Source organism: Sinocyclocheilus grahami, unplaced genomic scaffold, assembly GCF_001515645.1.
Source record: "Sinocyclocheilus grahami isolate Dianchi unplaced genomic scaffold, SAMN03320097.WGS_v1.1 scaffold126.1, whole genome shotgun sequence".
NCBI classification, from domain to species: Eukaryota; Metazoa; Chordata; class Actinopteri; order Cypriniformes; family Cyprinidae; genus Sinocyclocheilus; species Sinocyclocheilus grahami.
The window spans coordinates 1,678,746-1,694,459 of record NW_015505305.1 but is presented as its reverse complement, the minus strand read 5'-3'; the positions used below and the strand labels follow the sequence as shown (position 1 = coordinate 1,694,459).

Here is a 15,714-nt window from a genome sequence, read left to right as displayed (position 1 = left end):
ATATATATATATATATATATATATATATATGTATGTGTGTGTGTGTGTGACTATTCTTCTTATTCTTATTCTTATTACAAGAATAAGGAAGGCCCTGGTGGACACAGAACTCCAGAAAGCATGGGCTGTCAATGTTACACATTCTGTTTGAACATACTGAGCAAACTGTACCTCAGTCCTTCACAGCCTCATTTTGTTAGTGCAACATCTCCTGATCCCTCAGGGGAAACTTAGTGGTATTGTAACACACAAATCCATAACTAATTCTTTTTCATGGGAAATGAGCATTCAAGGCTTAATTTTTATCCAATAACCAAATTCCTGAGGTCAACTCACAGTCTTCAGGGCTTGCACTGTGCCCTCAAGCTCTCGGTTGCTTTCTTTGAAAGTGAGGACTTGCTTGAGAATGGACTGCCGAGGGTGCATGGAACGGTCATACTGATGGTACATGTTTCTCCAGAACCTGCAACACAAACCAGTTACTGGTTAAACCATTGCAGAGTCTAAATAAAGGAGGAGTCATTTATAAACAGAAGAGTTTAGTCATCTGTACTTGAAGTGGCAAGCTTGGGTAGACGGTTCCAAGACCGGGTGTGATTCTGCAAAGCTTGGGCTGTACACAGGGTTCATGTAGTTCTGCTTTTCACTCAGAAGGTGAGCCCATAATGAATATGTCCTCTCCTTCAACCTGTAATGATATACAAATGAAGTAAGGGGTTTGAGATGATGGGAAGGAAGCAAATGCATGTTAGTTTTACTCACTGAAGGACCTCTCTCTGCCGTTGACTGTTGCCCAGGAAGTTGCCAAACTGGCAGGAATGGACGTGCTCGTGGATCTGAATGAGGAACCACTCGCTGAACTCGAAAGCCTGAGGAAACTGTTCAGTCAGCTGCCATACACACTCCAGGAACTGTGTGAAGATGGGTGACACCTCTTTTTGGTCGGGGTCCAACTGATCACACCTGCGGCGAAACAGTTGTCAAGGTTATTCTAGACTCTTCAAGCATCTAGAGTCAAGAACCAAACAGTGAATGATGCTAACCTGTCTGCAAACTTGTGTCCAAAAGAGATCCAGTCTTTTTCAATAAGTACCTGAGAACAAGAGGAAGATATATTAGATGGTGGAAAAAGATAAACGACAATGTCAGCTTGAACAGACGAAAGGCTCTTACCATGAAACCTTTAATGGTGCGATAGTACGGATCCATCAACAGAGAGCCTAGAGCGCAGACCTGAGCTGTCCGATCCCATCCATCAGAGCAGTGCACTAGGACACTAGCGCCCTCAACAGTCACAGCCTGGTATTACAAAAACATATATGAGAAACAGGGTTCTTTTAGTTAACTAAAAAAACCTTTTTGTTACTTGATATATAAAGATGTATGTATAACTTGATGTACTAAAATAATAACTATGTACACACAAAAACACAAAAACAATTACTAAAATTAAAATGAAAACAGAAAATATATAAAAACTATAATAGTACCTAAATAATCCTAAAATAACACTGATGAGAAATCTGTTGAATTCATACCAGTGTTGTTACTGTTAAAAAACTAATAGTAAAATAATTGTTTAGTAACTGAAATAAAGATGTAATCACACAATATATAAATATTAGATGCAAAACCTAACCTTAAAAACTAGGAATTAAAAACAAAATTAGGAATGATGTTTTGGACACAAACTGAAATAAGTTTAGGTAAATAAGTACCTAAGATAAATAGAAATATATATATAAAAAACTAATAAAAATGATAAAAGGACATAACAAAATTACTAAAACATAAACCAAAAATAAAATGAAAACTAAAATTATAAAAAATAAATGCTAATTCAAAATATTAATAAATACTACAAAAATATAGAAATAATACTAAAATAATACTGGATACTGAAGAATCAGGGGCATAATACTGCATGCAGGAAGATTGGAGTTTTACCTTGGCAAGGAATATAGCTGCATCCATGATGGCTTTGATATGACGCAACCATCCACTGTTTTCCAGTCCAACCAGGTAATCAGTCATGGAAAGTGAGCGCGTTCCCACCACTGTGAGAGACACAAATAACAAAGATGTTGACAATTAACAAATTGAAATGAGAATGAACCAAATTCTCATAGGTCAGCAATCTCAGACCTTCCAGAAGCTTCTGCAAACTTCCTCTCATCACATGAATGTTCTCGATGCCCACAAACTGGAAGCGAATATTAGAGTAGTTGTCCTCATTCTCATAGCCTTTCCCTGCCGCACGATTCGCCAGTGCATTCAACTACAAAAACACAAAAAGTGCTTAAGGAACCTGTTATGATCACCCAACTGGCTTGAAGAACACACACAAAAAAAAAAAACTTCATGACTTTCTACCTTAGGCCGCGTGTCCATCACATATATATATCGGCTGTTGTGATTGGCCTTGCTGATGGCCTGAAGCATGTGTTCGTCTTCTAAACAGCGAGCGCTGAAGCCAGAGAGAGGCTGACTGCATCGACACACCGCTGCCTGGAGACATGACACAAACAAATATAAACACTTACCACCCTGAAGTACATTATAAAAGCAGAGTAAATGAGGAAGGACAGACTTAACAAGACCAATGCAGATGTTGGGAGGAAGCCGCTGGCATACAGCCATGATTTGCCAGTAAATCTACTGTTTAACTTAATCGGTCTCTGTGTGTTGACAAGCCATTACCTGTTTACCATCCCGCTCCGTTTATCTAACAGCGCACAGAAGAAACAACTAACTCCCATTACTGTGTCAACAGACATCTGCACATAAATTAGTTTTAATGAACTCTAAAGATTAACAAAGGGCCTAAATCCTAAATCGCTGGCTTTCTTTTCTTATTAGTATAGATGGATTAAACCATTCTTACCTTCTTCTCCTGGTAGAAGTATGTTAGAACAGGAAAGCGGCCTTTGCTTCTGAACTTGGAGCTTCCGACTATGATTGGTTTACTGGCCGTAATGGGTACATATAAGTCTCTTGGATATGTCTCACACACCTAAGCACACAATTTAGAGTCAGACACATTAACAAAACACTAAAGAAAACAATTACTGCCATTAAACTAAATAAAACAATAATGCGGTACCTGTAAAAATCATGGAAACACACCACTGAATTTATGTTTCTCTTTTATATGTATTTAGTTAAAGTATTTTATATTAAACTTTTCAGTTAGTTTCTTGTTATTTTAAATGACATTTTTAAATTTCACAGAGTTTTTCTTTATTTTTAATAAATTTAATTTGAGTTTTTTTTTTAAGATTGTCATCTAATATTTATATTTTATTTTAAAATAAAATAATATAATACAATTAAAAAAAATAATATTTTAATCAAAAATATTTTAAAGAAACAAGAGCCCCGCGTATATAAGAACAGTATTCTTTTAGTATTTTTTAAATATAATATTAATATAGTGTTTATTCATATTTATTTTACAAACACGATTCCAAAAAAGTTGGGACACTGTACAAATTGTGAATAAAAACAGAATGCAATGATGTGGAAGTTTCAAATTTCAATATTTTATTCAGAATACAACATAGATGACATATCAAATGTTTAAACTGAGGCAAATTGACCTAATAAGTAGCAAATTGGTCCTCCAGCTGTTCCTTATATGTACATTTAACTTTTCCGGCCTCTTATTGCTACCTGTCCCAACTTTTTTGGAATGTGTAGCTCTCATGAAATCCAAAATGAGCCAATATTTGGCATGACATTTCAAAATGTCTCACTTTCAACATTTGATATGTTATCTATATTCTATTTTGAATAAAATATAAGTTTATGAGATTTGTAAATTATTCCATTCCTTTTTTATTCACAATTTGTACAGTGTCCCAACTTTTTTGGAATTGGGTTTGTATTAAGATTTTGAAGAATGTAAAATATTACATTTAAAATATTACTTTTTATTTGTATAACAGTTTTGGTCGCTGTGTAATTCTGTATGATTCTATATTAGAATAAATATTGTAATTATGTGCAACGCTTATGTGTAATGCCTAAAATAAAGCATCCCATATTTAATTAATCTCAGTATCTAAAATGTCTTCAATCCATCAAAAAGATCTGTAAAGTGCAGGTTTTCTGCAGGTTACAAAAAGGTGATGACTCAAGTCTTTTTGTATTATGAATGAACGACTGAATCATTCACTCAAACAAACCGAGTCATTTACAACCAAAGTATATCAGATCCATTCACAAATAAAACACCACTAGCACATATAGTACCTACCTGGCCTGGCTTTTGCTAATCTGACTAAAACCAAGTTTTATTCCAACCACATTATTCTAATACTAGTCTTGAGGGACATTATACTCTATTTTAGGTTGCCTGTCAGCCTCATAAGACCTGATTTTAGGTCACATACATCCTGAATTAGAATCAACTTGGCTGGATCAAAGAAAGAGAAGGTGATGTTGAACATATTTGACAAATTCTCCCTCCCATCATACCTTGTACTCCCTGTTAACATCTGTCAATTGCCACTGATCACATGGCACTCCCATCCGTTCAAACTCAGCTGCGAGGTCTATGAGTTGCCAGCCCTCCTCTCTCTGTTGGTCATTCTGCTTTGGGTTGTAGGAGAATGCGTACAGCTCGTCGTAGGACACTGGTGTACAGAATACATTAGTTAATAAACTTTACAAAAGGTGAAAATGAAAGTCAAAGTATTCAGGCGACCATCTGGAGTTGGTACTGATGCTCACACATCCCTGACCTCCGGCCAACAACGCATGGCCACAATATCCGTTGTTCAATCACAGAACAGACCTAAGGATACTGTGACTTTCAGGAAACTTTTGCAGTCTATTTATTCTTGACGAGGGCAGACATGTGAGTTTACCCACCTGGTCTCAGCAGCCTGAGCAGAGAGCTGTAGATGTCATGGCAGTCCCGCTCTCGCGGAATCACAAAGTGGACAAGCCGGAAATTTCGGCACTGAATGAGAAGCGGGCAGCCACTGGTTGTGAGGGACAGCTTCTCCATGGAGGCAATGTGGTGATGAAGGATCTGAACACACAAACACATAAATACAAAACTCATTTACAGAATTCAACTGATATTCTTTTCAACCTAAAAGTACTTACAAGTACGTAAAGGCTGGACGTCATCAGTTCTCTCTGTCAGAACAAGTGATCATGTCTGTGTTTGGAGTGTCTGATGCCCATTTGTACATAAACACCACTGATCCTCACAAACTACTCCAAAACACGCTTCTTCGGCAAGCATCCGTTATAAAACACTGGCTGTATATCCTCCCCCGGAGGATCAATGAGCCTCCAATTAAATTATTAAAGTGTAAAACAAATGTTTTTGAAGATTAACTTCAAGTGAGAGTTAGATGATGGAAAAGGCCATTTAAATATAAAAATAGGGAAATAGGCATGCGTAACTAAATATTAATATTATATTTCCTTCCTTCCTCGTCTTGTGTTCCTCTATCTTTAAGAGGAATATAATGTGCAAGAACATGACAAGGAGAATCTAATACACACATATACAATTACCATATTCAAATGAACTACACAGCACTTTTGGAAGGTCAAAATATGGGGCATTATTAAAATGCGCATGTATCTGCATTTCCATTTGCATCGTGACTCAGTGTGCTGTTGTCATTGATCACTTAAGTGTGTACGTAATGCATAATGCATAGGGAACAGAAGGCAGTACTGCAGGCAGACAGAGAGCCGTTTTTGTGCAAGCCAGTCCTAAAAGAGTGAAGAAGCTACACGTGAGAGTGCAGAATTTATTTCAGTTGGGTTCCAGACTCATGTGAACATGTTACTCCAACCAGCCAGCTAGTTTTTAGAAAGTGCTGGCACAAAGTCGCAAACATGTGCTCTTGAGGCCAGATCTCTTATAAACTAAAATAAGATCAAGGATGCCCTTGTAAAAACAGGCTAAAACTGCTAGTATAAACAGAATTCATTATATATTATATTTATTATAAACCTAATTATAAATTGTGTAAATAATCAAATTTTTACTTTGTACAGTACTGTGATTTTTTTTTACTGTCACATGATCCTTCAGAAATCATTCTAATATGCTGATTTGCTGCTCAAGAAACATTTCTTATCATTACCAATGTTGAAAACCTGTGAGAGCAGTTGTGCTGCTTAATATTTTTGTGGAAACGGTAACACTTTATTTTTTCAGGATTCTTTGCTGAACAGAAATTTCAAAAGAACAGCATTTATTTGAAATAGAAATATTTTGTAACATTATAAATGTCTTAACTGTCACTTTTGATCAATTTAATGAGCAAGTGTCCTTGCTGAATAAAACTATTAATTTCTTAAAAAAAAAAATAAATAAAAAGAAACTTACTGAACTTTATCGCCCACCAAACAAAAATAAGAACTTTGATCAATTAGAGAATTAATAGCATAATACCATTAAAACCTCTCAAGAGTATTATAATGATAAACTTTGTTGGTCAGTGTCAGTCAGCATCTTAACCTCCGATCTGCTTCCTGTGTGGAGAAGATGGTGAGATAAAGTTAATCATCTGCCATACGCTCACACACAGAGACGGAGCGATCAGTGGACTCTAAACACGGCAAATCACGTCTTGAGCTATGTGGGTCATTGGTATTCATGTCCTCTCCTGGCCTCCCCTACACTCTCGTATTCACTTGGCCTCGGGGGCAAGCTCAGCCGACAGGTTTCCACAGCAACAACACCTACTGCCAACGTGAGGAACAAGTAACCTCATTCCCATGATCTAATTCTCTATAATCCTGTAAACAAAAAGGGTGGTACTCTATATCCAAGCTACCCTGTCGGTCACACAGGAATTCTTTATCACATCATTTAGAGACCGTTAAGAGGGGCTTTTCATACCCATATCTCCTGGGCACTGGTTGAATTACTCTCCACAAAAATCAGATGTGTGGCCGTCAGATGGAGGGTTCCTATGACGGACTTGTTGCTAAAGCGATCTAGCAGCTTCACTTGTTCTACCTGCGGAGGAAAGCACATGTTACAATTTTTAAATGTATCTAAATATATCTTCCACCTTGTAAATATGAACCTAACCATGAGCAATTAGGGCATAATTCAAAATAAATTGACTTTCACTGCCAGGACCGAGCAAAATCTACTCATGTTTTTCACATTTTCTGCATACATTTTAAAGGGGTCATATGATGCTGCTAAAAAGAACATTATTTTGTGTTAGCAACTTGACTGCAGCTAAGCAACACATTTCCTGTGACTGCAATAAATCAGCAGACATCAGAAAACAAACAGCGAGTATGATTTTTAAAAGGAAATTGACAAAAGCAAGTGGTATAACCTATGTACATGAGTTTATACACTAGTACAGGTATTAAAAAAAGCAAAAGGTATATATACCTTTAACATTATATATATACTGTATATATAAAGTATATATATATTCTATTTTAATTCTACTTTATATCTTTTTTTATTTAAAAAAAAATCCCACTAGCTTTCTATTCTATTCTTTTTTCTATTCTATCTACTTGTTTTTCTTTGTGCGTATATGTGTGTATAATATATATATATATATATATATATATATATTAGGGCTGTGCAATATTGAAGAAAAATGCGACATGTGATAACTCATTAAATAATGTGATATTCGATATGATAATGCTTAAAGTGCCACATGCTCAGATGAAACTTTTTTCAGTGAAGTCAGTTTCAGAGTCAGTTCTGTGAACTTCTATAACTATCTTGTGTCATACATATATGGTCATTTGTATGTACTGTATGTATGTACCAAGAGTTCCTGTAAAACCACAACAAATTCCTTGTGTTTGCGCACACTTAAGTGGTGAATAAAGCTCATTCTGATTCTAATAAGAAAGCACCCCACAACAACTTCTGAAAGTGAACGGTAGTGTTTTACTCAAGCATTACATAAAAATGTCATTTTAACATTAGTGTAATCATTTTAACATGAGTTTAGGAACCGAGTAATAAAAAGGAAAAATAAAACACTGCGTACAATTTACTCTTTGAATTCAATATGCACTGATTCTTACAAAAGTTATTTAGGTAAGAGCAGTGAATATATATAATATTTTAATTTATTTATGTGTTATTTATATTGTATTTTTTATCAATAATATAGTAATGTTATTTAATATATATTTTAAGGCCTGCTTGAGTGCCTTTATGGGCTTTGGACCCCTGGCTGAAAACCCTGGCATGAAGATGATGAAAATAGAAAAAGCTATTTATAAAAAAAAAAAAGCTATCAATAACCCTTGTAATAATGAATTGCTTCATGATGTCACAACAAATAAAACTATGTACAGCATACATTCAGAAGTAAAGGCAGTTTTGAGCGCCTTATTCATTACATCACTGTTAAGTCTTCAGACAACATAAAAATGCAGAATCAGCCTCCAAGGCCCAAAGCTTTCAGGACAGACCAGTTCTGCACAGATTTTGAAATCAGTCAAAATGGCCACAAAGGCAGAATCAGATCACCGGGACTAGATTCAAGTACATTCGGCTCATATATACAAGGCCAGAAGATATAGATGAACATAAACAACGCTGAGAGCTGCGCGCCCAATCTATATGATGACACCACATCGTGTGTTAGATACATTTATAGATGCATAAATTCAATTGCATTTAACAAGTGTTTGTGACTTTGTGACATAGCAGGGCAGATCTCGCAGAATTCTACTATTTAGTAAAGTGTACCTTTGGTGTGCGGATGTGCTCCATGATGTCGCTGTTTTAGCGTGGTCAGCACAAGGAACGGATGACAATATCCTAAACAGATGCCTTCACACATCGGATGAATAAGTGAAGAATAAATCCGCCTCCGTTTGAAGCCAAGTTCAAAACATCTCTTCTACTAACAGCTAACAGTTTCTGCTGCTCTACTCAGCACTTCCTACTTGGGGCGTGTCTGTGAGAAAAACAGGCAGGTGCATTCTGGGAAATGTAGTTTTCTGACGCGTCTTGATACTTTTAGTTTTTCATTTGATTTTCAGTGTAACCTAGTGTTGGTAAAAAAGCGTTTGACATAAATAATGTATATAAACCATATATTATGTATATTGTGAGTTAGACTTTCATTAGAACAGGGGGTTTCAATCTTTTATATGCCACAGACTCTCAAATATAATCACCCTTGTGCTGGACCCTCATCCTTAAATTTATAATGCAGCTATATATGCATAAAGACACAATTTATACTGTGATACTGTGTAATATTTATACTCTGATACTGAGTAACCTAATAATTTACATTGTAAATGATTATAGTACATTATAAATGATTGTATTATATTTTTTTTCTACTCACTATTACTGCACGGTATGATTATTAGATTGATTGATCTTTCAATTCCGTATTTGTGTTTTGCATGTTTCATTAATTGCGTATGGTAATTCTTTCACTTGGTTTATTAAAAGGAATAGAAATTAAAATTTGCTGAAAATATACTCACAAATTTCTTTCTTCTGTTGAAGATAAAAGAAGATTTTGGAGAATGTGGGGAACCAAACAGTTACTGGTGCCCACATACTATGGAAGTCAATGGGGACCAAAAACGAGTTTGGTTACACACATTCTTCAAAACATCTTCTTTTGTATTCGTGAGAAGAAATTCATACAGGTTTCTAAAAACTTGAGGTAAATGATGAAGTTAAAAAAAATGACAGAATGTTTATTTTGGGTGAACTATGTCTTTAACAGATTCGTTCAAAAACAGATTCCTTCACGGATGCAACACCTCTAAAATATCACGAAGGCAAAAGAGTATTTTGATAGTTGCTGAAATATTATTAACTAAATAGTGCAAATATGTCTGTAAGTGTGGACAGAATATTAATAGAAAGTCCATCAACAGAAACAAGACAAACACCAGAGTAGGTGAATAATGGATTATTTAGTTCAATAAATCACACTGCCTGCATGGACCTTCCAAGCCAATGCAACGCTCTTGGATGCAAGCCGCCGTTAAACCTCAAAGAAGAAGAAGAAGAAGAAGAAGACCTCCAAGCCAGTAGGTGGCAATACGTCGAAACAGATGATGTTTGAATTTTACCGCAAAAACAAGGAGACAGAAGAAGAAGAAGAAGAAGAAGAAGAAGAAGAAGAAGAAGAGATTGTGCGCGTAAACACGGAGCAGCAACGTTTTCAATACTTAGAAACCCACAGGAGTTTTAAAAATAAACTAAACCTCGATTGCCTAGTTTAGAATCTTTTATTCATATCTTCTTTACACGCATCAGAATTTCGTGGTGGTTGCTTTTATTATCCAACGTATGCCGTAAGAAGTGGCTTCAGGGCCTCCACGAGGTCAGTCCCGCTAGTTTCTGATTGTCCATTTTGGGACATTTAAGTCCAGAATGTCCAGCTTTAACTTCGGCACAAGTACCCTCGGCTCCACCGGCACCGGCGGGGGGTTCTCACTTGGAGCCGCGACCAGGTCAGCTTTCAACAGTGTGCTCGTTTTTTATCGAGATGTGCAGGACTATGGTGTAAAACATAAACACGTCTAAAATGACAGCTTAAAATGCTAACTTTAATTGGATGGTCAATAACAATTTGCTGTTTACAATTCAAGCTCACATTTTAGTTTCACATTCATTTTCAATGGCCTACCATAAAAAAAAGTATTTACTAAATGGTTGTCTAAATGTATGTTATTATTTTTTTTAAATAAATATATTTTTATGTAATTACAAAAAAATAAAACAAAAATTTGTGTGAGTGAATAATTTTTTTTAAATGCAGATACATTTTAATGACATTAAAATGTTAATAAAAAAATAGATATGATTTTTAATATCTGATATCTTTTTCCAGTGCTCCTGCTGCAGGTATGGGTGGATTCGGATTCGGAGGGTTTGGCACGCCGACATCCACACCGGCCACCACCAGTACCACCGCCACACTGGGATTTGGGTCCAGTTTATTTGCACAGAAACCAACAACTGGAATCAACTTTAACACACCTGCCTCTGGTTCTTGGCTGCTTTTATGACACATAATTTAGTGCCTTAGTAATAAATAACATCATAGTTAATTCATTTTGTTAATTCATTGTCTAATTAACACTTTTAGGGGGTGCTGCATCCACTACTGGCCTTACTTTAGGTAAGCAATGCTTCAAGGAAACAAGCTAGAAGAAATTTAATCATATTTCTTTAGTCCAGTGGGCCTCAAACCTTTTGACTCCATTGCCCCCTAATGTCCACAACAGTATTTATAGTATAAATACAGTATAAAGCTTAATTAACATTTTAACTTTTTTAACATATTATTTCTACCTGATAAAATATTTTAGAGCTTGTGACATAACTACACTGTAAAAAAATGTGTAAGTAAAATAGTTATTGGAGAAAGTACTGTTTTAGTAGCAATTTCTGAGTGGAAACTGTTTATACATTTGTATACAAATTGTATATGCATATTCATTATTAAAATGCCCATGTAGATTAAACAAGATATGTATGATTTTCTTTCTTCTGTTGAACATAAAAGAAGATATTTTAAAGAATGTGGGTAGCAAAATAGTTGTTGGTCCCCATTGACTTCTATAGTATGGGGAAGAGAGAAAAAAATAGACACCACAGCCTATATTCTTCAAAATATTATCTTAATTTTTAAGCCCCTTGAACGTTTGCTTTGAGAACCTCTGGTTAAATCTTTCAGACATGCTGTACTGATTTCCAATTTTTTGTTTTTGTGTCCTTAGGGAGTCTCCCCACCTCTACCGCTGCTTCCACTGGATTCAGCCTGGGCTTCGGAAAGCCAGCAGCCTCCGCTACACCTTTCTCACTGACAACCACCACCTCTGCAGCTCCAGGCACAGGCCTGACTCTGGGATCCGTCCTGACCTCCACAGCCCCTCAGACCAGCTCCACTGGCTTCTCCCTCAACTTAGGAGGAGCTGCCACCACTTCCTCCGCTCCTGCCTCGGGTTTTTCCTTTGGTTCCAGTCTCTTTTCCAACCCCTCCTTGACAGGTCAGCCTTTTTTCCTCTGTAGTCATGTTACATTTGGTTTAAACTGGTGGTTTTGCTCTTATACTCATTTAATATGTGTTTCAGGTTTGGGACAGTCCAGTTTAGGTGGACCTCTGAGTCTGGGCGGTTTAGTCTCTTCCTCTGTAGCGACCACCTCTGCTCCTGCACTCAGTCTCGGCCTGGGTGGTGTAGACTTCAGTACTTCATCTGAAAAAAATACTGACAAGTTATCCAGCACCAGACCAGAGTAAGAACCACACTACAATCACCTTTTGACTTCATTATAGATCATTTTAGTTGTTCTTACTAGGGCTGCACGATAAATCACATGCAATATTTAATGCGCATCTTATCAGTAAAGCTGGTTCTGTAATCAGCGATAAATCTCCATCACTTGCGTGCTTTCACATTGAGCAGCATTAACTACACAGAGCAGTTGTTCACTGACAAGCTGGGCAAAACCACGTTCATATTTGTGCGATTTTATTTTGCGCAGATCGTTAGTGAACAACTGCTCCGTGCAGTTAATGCTGCTCAATGTGAAAGCACGCACGTGATGGAGATTTACCGCTGATTACAGAACCGGCTTTACTGATAAGATGCGCATTAAATATCACATGCGATTTATCGTGCAGCCCTAGTTCTTACCCTGCATTTTTATCTCTACAGAGACAGTAAAGCCCTCAAAGATGAAAACCTGCCAGGTCCGATCTGTCAAGATGTGGACAATTTTCAGTAAGTCTACCACATTTTGTGATAGTAGCATGAATTTGATTGGGTGCTTAATATGTGTCTTTCCACAGGAAATTTGTCAAAGAACAGAAGCAAGTCCAGGAAGAGATCAGCAGGATGTCTTCTAAAGCCATTCTCAAAGTGCAAGAGGACATCAAGTCACTCAAACAGCTCCTGTCCGTCTGTGCCAGTGGCCTGCAGAGAAATTCACTCTCCATAGACAAACTAAAGTTGGAAACTTCTCAGGTTAGGCAAAAAATGTCATGCAGACCATCCTAAACAGTTCAAGGATTGTTCGATCTTGTAATCCATCCTTTTCTTCATGCAGGAATTGAAGAATGCCGATATCGCACTTCGCACCCAGAAGACGCCTCCTGGACTCCAACATGAGAACACCGTGCCTTCAGAGTGAGTGAATCTGTGTGGGTTCTACTCCTAAATTCCATCGATAAGTGTAAAAGTTGCTTACTATTACTTGTTGTCCGCCAATGTGCTGTCCATCTGTCTCTTCAGTTATTTCCGGGCTCTGGTGGAGCAATTTGAGGTGCAGTTACTGCAGTACCGTCAGCAGATTGAAGAACTGGAGAATCATCTGACCACCCAGAGCAGTGGCTCCCACATCACCCCTCAAGGTTTTAATCTACTCTATGCTCTCAGTCAACTAATGCACAGCCTTGATTCATATGATAGAAAGATAGCTCGGGTATCCTCTTGACTGTATGATGTCATCTCTCATGTAGATTTGTCCCTGGCCATGCAGAAACTCTACCAGACGTTTGTTGCACTTGCTGCACAGTTGCAGGGAGTTCATGAGAATGTTAAGGTAAGTTCTGAACATTTCTTATATGGACCATATTTAATGTTTTTAAATATGAATACTCATATATTGTAGATATATTATATACAATATATGTGACGAGTGGGGTGGGGCTTAGAGCCATGGGAAAGGAGCAAGGCCAGTGACACGAGTGAAAATGAGCACCTGCGCGCCACACAGAGAGAAGAAAAAAAACACTAGCTTTAATCTCTTTGTATTCTATCGGTTTTCTTTTTATTTATTATACAATTAACAAAAGCAAAAAAAAAAGGCCTATAACATTAGCTTGCTCTATTCTTTTTCTATTCTATCTGTTTTCTTTTATTTATTATATCATTTAAAACAAGAAAAACCTTGCTATGTGTTAGGGCTGCATGATAAATTGCATGCGATATTTAATGCGTGTCTTGTCAGAAAGCCGGTTCTGTAATCAGCGGTAAATCTCCATCACGTGCGTGCTTTCACATTGAGCAGCATTAACTACACAGAGCCGTTGTTCACTGACGAGCTGCGCAAAAAATATCGCGTGAATATGAACGTGGTTTTGCGCAGCTCGTCAGTGAACAACAGCTCTGTGTAGTGCGATTTATCGAGCAGCCCTACTATGTGTGCTACCTTAAAGACTTGTTATAGCACTTGCATATCATTGCTCTTTTGTTGATTTTGATTGCTTCCATTGTCCTCATTTGTAAGTCATTTGGATATAAGCGTCTGCTAAATGACTAAATGTAAATATATTTACATCTATGTATATATATTTTTTTTAGGGGTGCTCCGATTGATCGGCTACCAATCACTATCGGCCGATAATCACTTTGGGATGATTGATCGGTGGTCTCTAAATGGCCGATCTAAAAAAAACGATCTCAAGCTGATGACGCGCCTGCCATGAGAGGTTTGGCACGACATGTAGCGGCACCGTCTCAGTCTCTGTCCGGCGAGGGTGAAATAATTATAATTCTGAAGGTGAGGTACTCACCTTCATATTTCTTCATTAAATAACTTATAAAGTAATTTGAAAACCTTGTGTGAGACATAATTTCACAAACAGGGTGAGTGAATCACCGCGTGCGCGCACTCGCTCTCTCTCAAAATACGCAAATGGCTTCAAATCACCACACGTAGCGTCTGCACTATAAGCGAGCTGCACAGTTGACACAGGAATTGTCACTTGCACAATCGAGGCAGTGTCACATCGTCACTAAAGTTGATAAATTGCATTTCTTTTTCATTCTTGCCAGTGTTTAACCATTCAGCGCTCTCCTGGAGAATGTGCACTCATGCACACTTGCAGCGCGCACACATAATGCCAGGTTCACATTACTCCGTTTGCAGTGCATACGTGGTGCATATTTTTTCCGTGCTCATGTTAACGGATTAAAGCGTTCATTGCACACGGTTGCGGTCCGGCAGTGCGTTTCAGTAGCGGCGCGTCTGCAGCAGTGCAGAGATCGTTTCCAGACCGAGTCTATTTATGCTGCAATGCAAGCGCTGAATTAAAGTAACAGCGCATTGTTTGCAGTAAATATGAACATGACTTGACATGAAAATGTAGTAATTACACCATAAATGCATATTATTAAAGTCTACGGTGTTTCACAGTCAACACATGTGGCTTTTTGGCTTGGTTTAAAGGGAACGAGCACTTTTAGATAAAGAAGGCAATAATAGATGGCACTCGTGGAGGTAGGAAAACAAAGTTCTTTATGAACTGCAGGATCGCTTGTAATAAAGATTTCAATGCAAAAGAAAAGGCAGTAGAGCTGTCTATTTCTGTCAATGGTAAGTTTGTGATAACATAAGAAAAGTAGTTTAAATGTTTTGCCAATTACTTGAGCAACTTAATATATAAATCTAAAAGTAAATGCAAAAGTAAAAAGCATTGAATAATGTGTTGCTTATATTTATTGTACTTAAACATGTCTGTGAAAGATTGTATTACTGTACTGTGTAAAAAAAAGAATTGCAATGCTGAAAAAGCATTTTCAGTGACAATGTTTGGATTTGAAATCAAAGTAATGGATAAATGTTGTGTTTGTGGTAAACCGCCACGGATCAGTAGTGGACTCCTGTGTGAAAGCTGCTTCCTCTCTCACAAGAGTCACCTAAGAGGGGAATTCCCCCCATTTTCAAAAATGAAATTCAGGCCCTGAATAAATGTC

At 37.2% G+C, this 15,714-nt stretch overlaps 2 protein-coding genes across 7 annotated transcripts in view; one reads left to right on the top strand and one right to left on the bottom strand.

Annotated features, from left to right (window-relative positions):
• The window catches only part of LOC107590218 (myotubularin-related protein 6-like), a 10,578-nt gene extending 1,651 nt beyond the window's left edge, over positions 1–8,927 (bottom strand). Inside the window, exons 1-13 of one of the 3 annotated variants that reach the window (XM_016278881.1) lie at positions 8,723–8,927; positions 6,878–6,997; positions 4,876–5,038; positions 4,480–4,637; positions 2,885–3,013; positions 2,374–2,508; positions 2,146–2,278; positions 1,948–2,057; positions 1,174–1,299; positions 1,044–1,093; positions 763–963; positions 554–688; positions 337–463 (exon numbers count right to left, since the gene is read on the bottom strand). In XM_016278881.1, coding sequence (XP_016134367.1) covers positions 337–463; positions 554–688; positions 763–963; positions 1,044–1,093; positions 1,174–1,299; positions 1,948–2,057; positions 2,146–2,278; positions 2,374–2,508; positions 2,885–3,013; positions 4,480–4,637; positions 4,876–5,038; positions 6,878–6,997; positions 8,723–8,746 — 1,611 coding nt within the window. In that variant the 5' untranslated portion in view covers positions 8,747–8,927. Of the gene's footprint in view, positions 1–336; positions 464–553; positions 689–762; positions 964–1,043; positions 1,094–1,173; positions 1,300–1,947; positions 2,058–2,145; positions 2,279–2,373; positions 2,509–2,884; positions 3,014–4,479; positions 4,638–4,875; positions 5,039–5,115; positions 5,923–6,877; positions 6,998–8,722 lie in introns of those variants that run through there. The other 2 variants (XM_016278883.1, XM_016278882.1) reach the window with 2 other exon arrangements.
• A 1,157-nt stretch (positions 8,928–10,084) lies between these two features.
• LOC107590217 (nucleoporin p58/p45-like) overlaps positions 10,085–15,714 on the top strand; it is a 12,724-nt gene continuing 7,094 nt past the window's right edge. For 2 of the 4 annotated variants that reach the window (XM_016278878.1, XM_016278880.1), the window contains exons 1-10: positions 10,087–10,461; positions 10,842–10,999; positions 11,100–11,132; positions 11,734–12,003; positions 12,088–12,250; positions 12,673–12,738; positions 12,807–12,981; positions 13,064–13,143; positions 13,249–13,367; positions 13,476–13,558. In XM_016278878.1, coding sequence (XP_016134364.1) covers positions 10,382–10,461; positions 10,842–10,999; positions 11,100–11,132; positions 11,734–12,003; positions 12,088–12,250; positions 12,673–12,738; positions 12,807–12,981; positions 13,064–13,143; positions 13,249–13,367; positions 13,476–13,558 — 1,227 coding nt within the window. In that variant the 5' untranslated portion in view covers positions 10,087–10,381. Of the gene's footprint in view, positions 10,462–10,841; positions 11,000–11,099; positions 11,133–11,733; positions 12,004–12,087; positions 12,251–12,672; positions 12,739–12,806; positions 12,982–13,063; positions 13,144–13,248; positions 13,368–13,475; positions 13,559–15,714 lie in introns of all 4 variants that reach the window. The other 2 variants (XM_016278876.1, XM_016278877.1) reach the window with 2 other exon arrangements.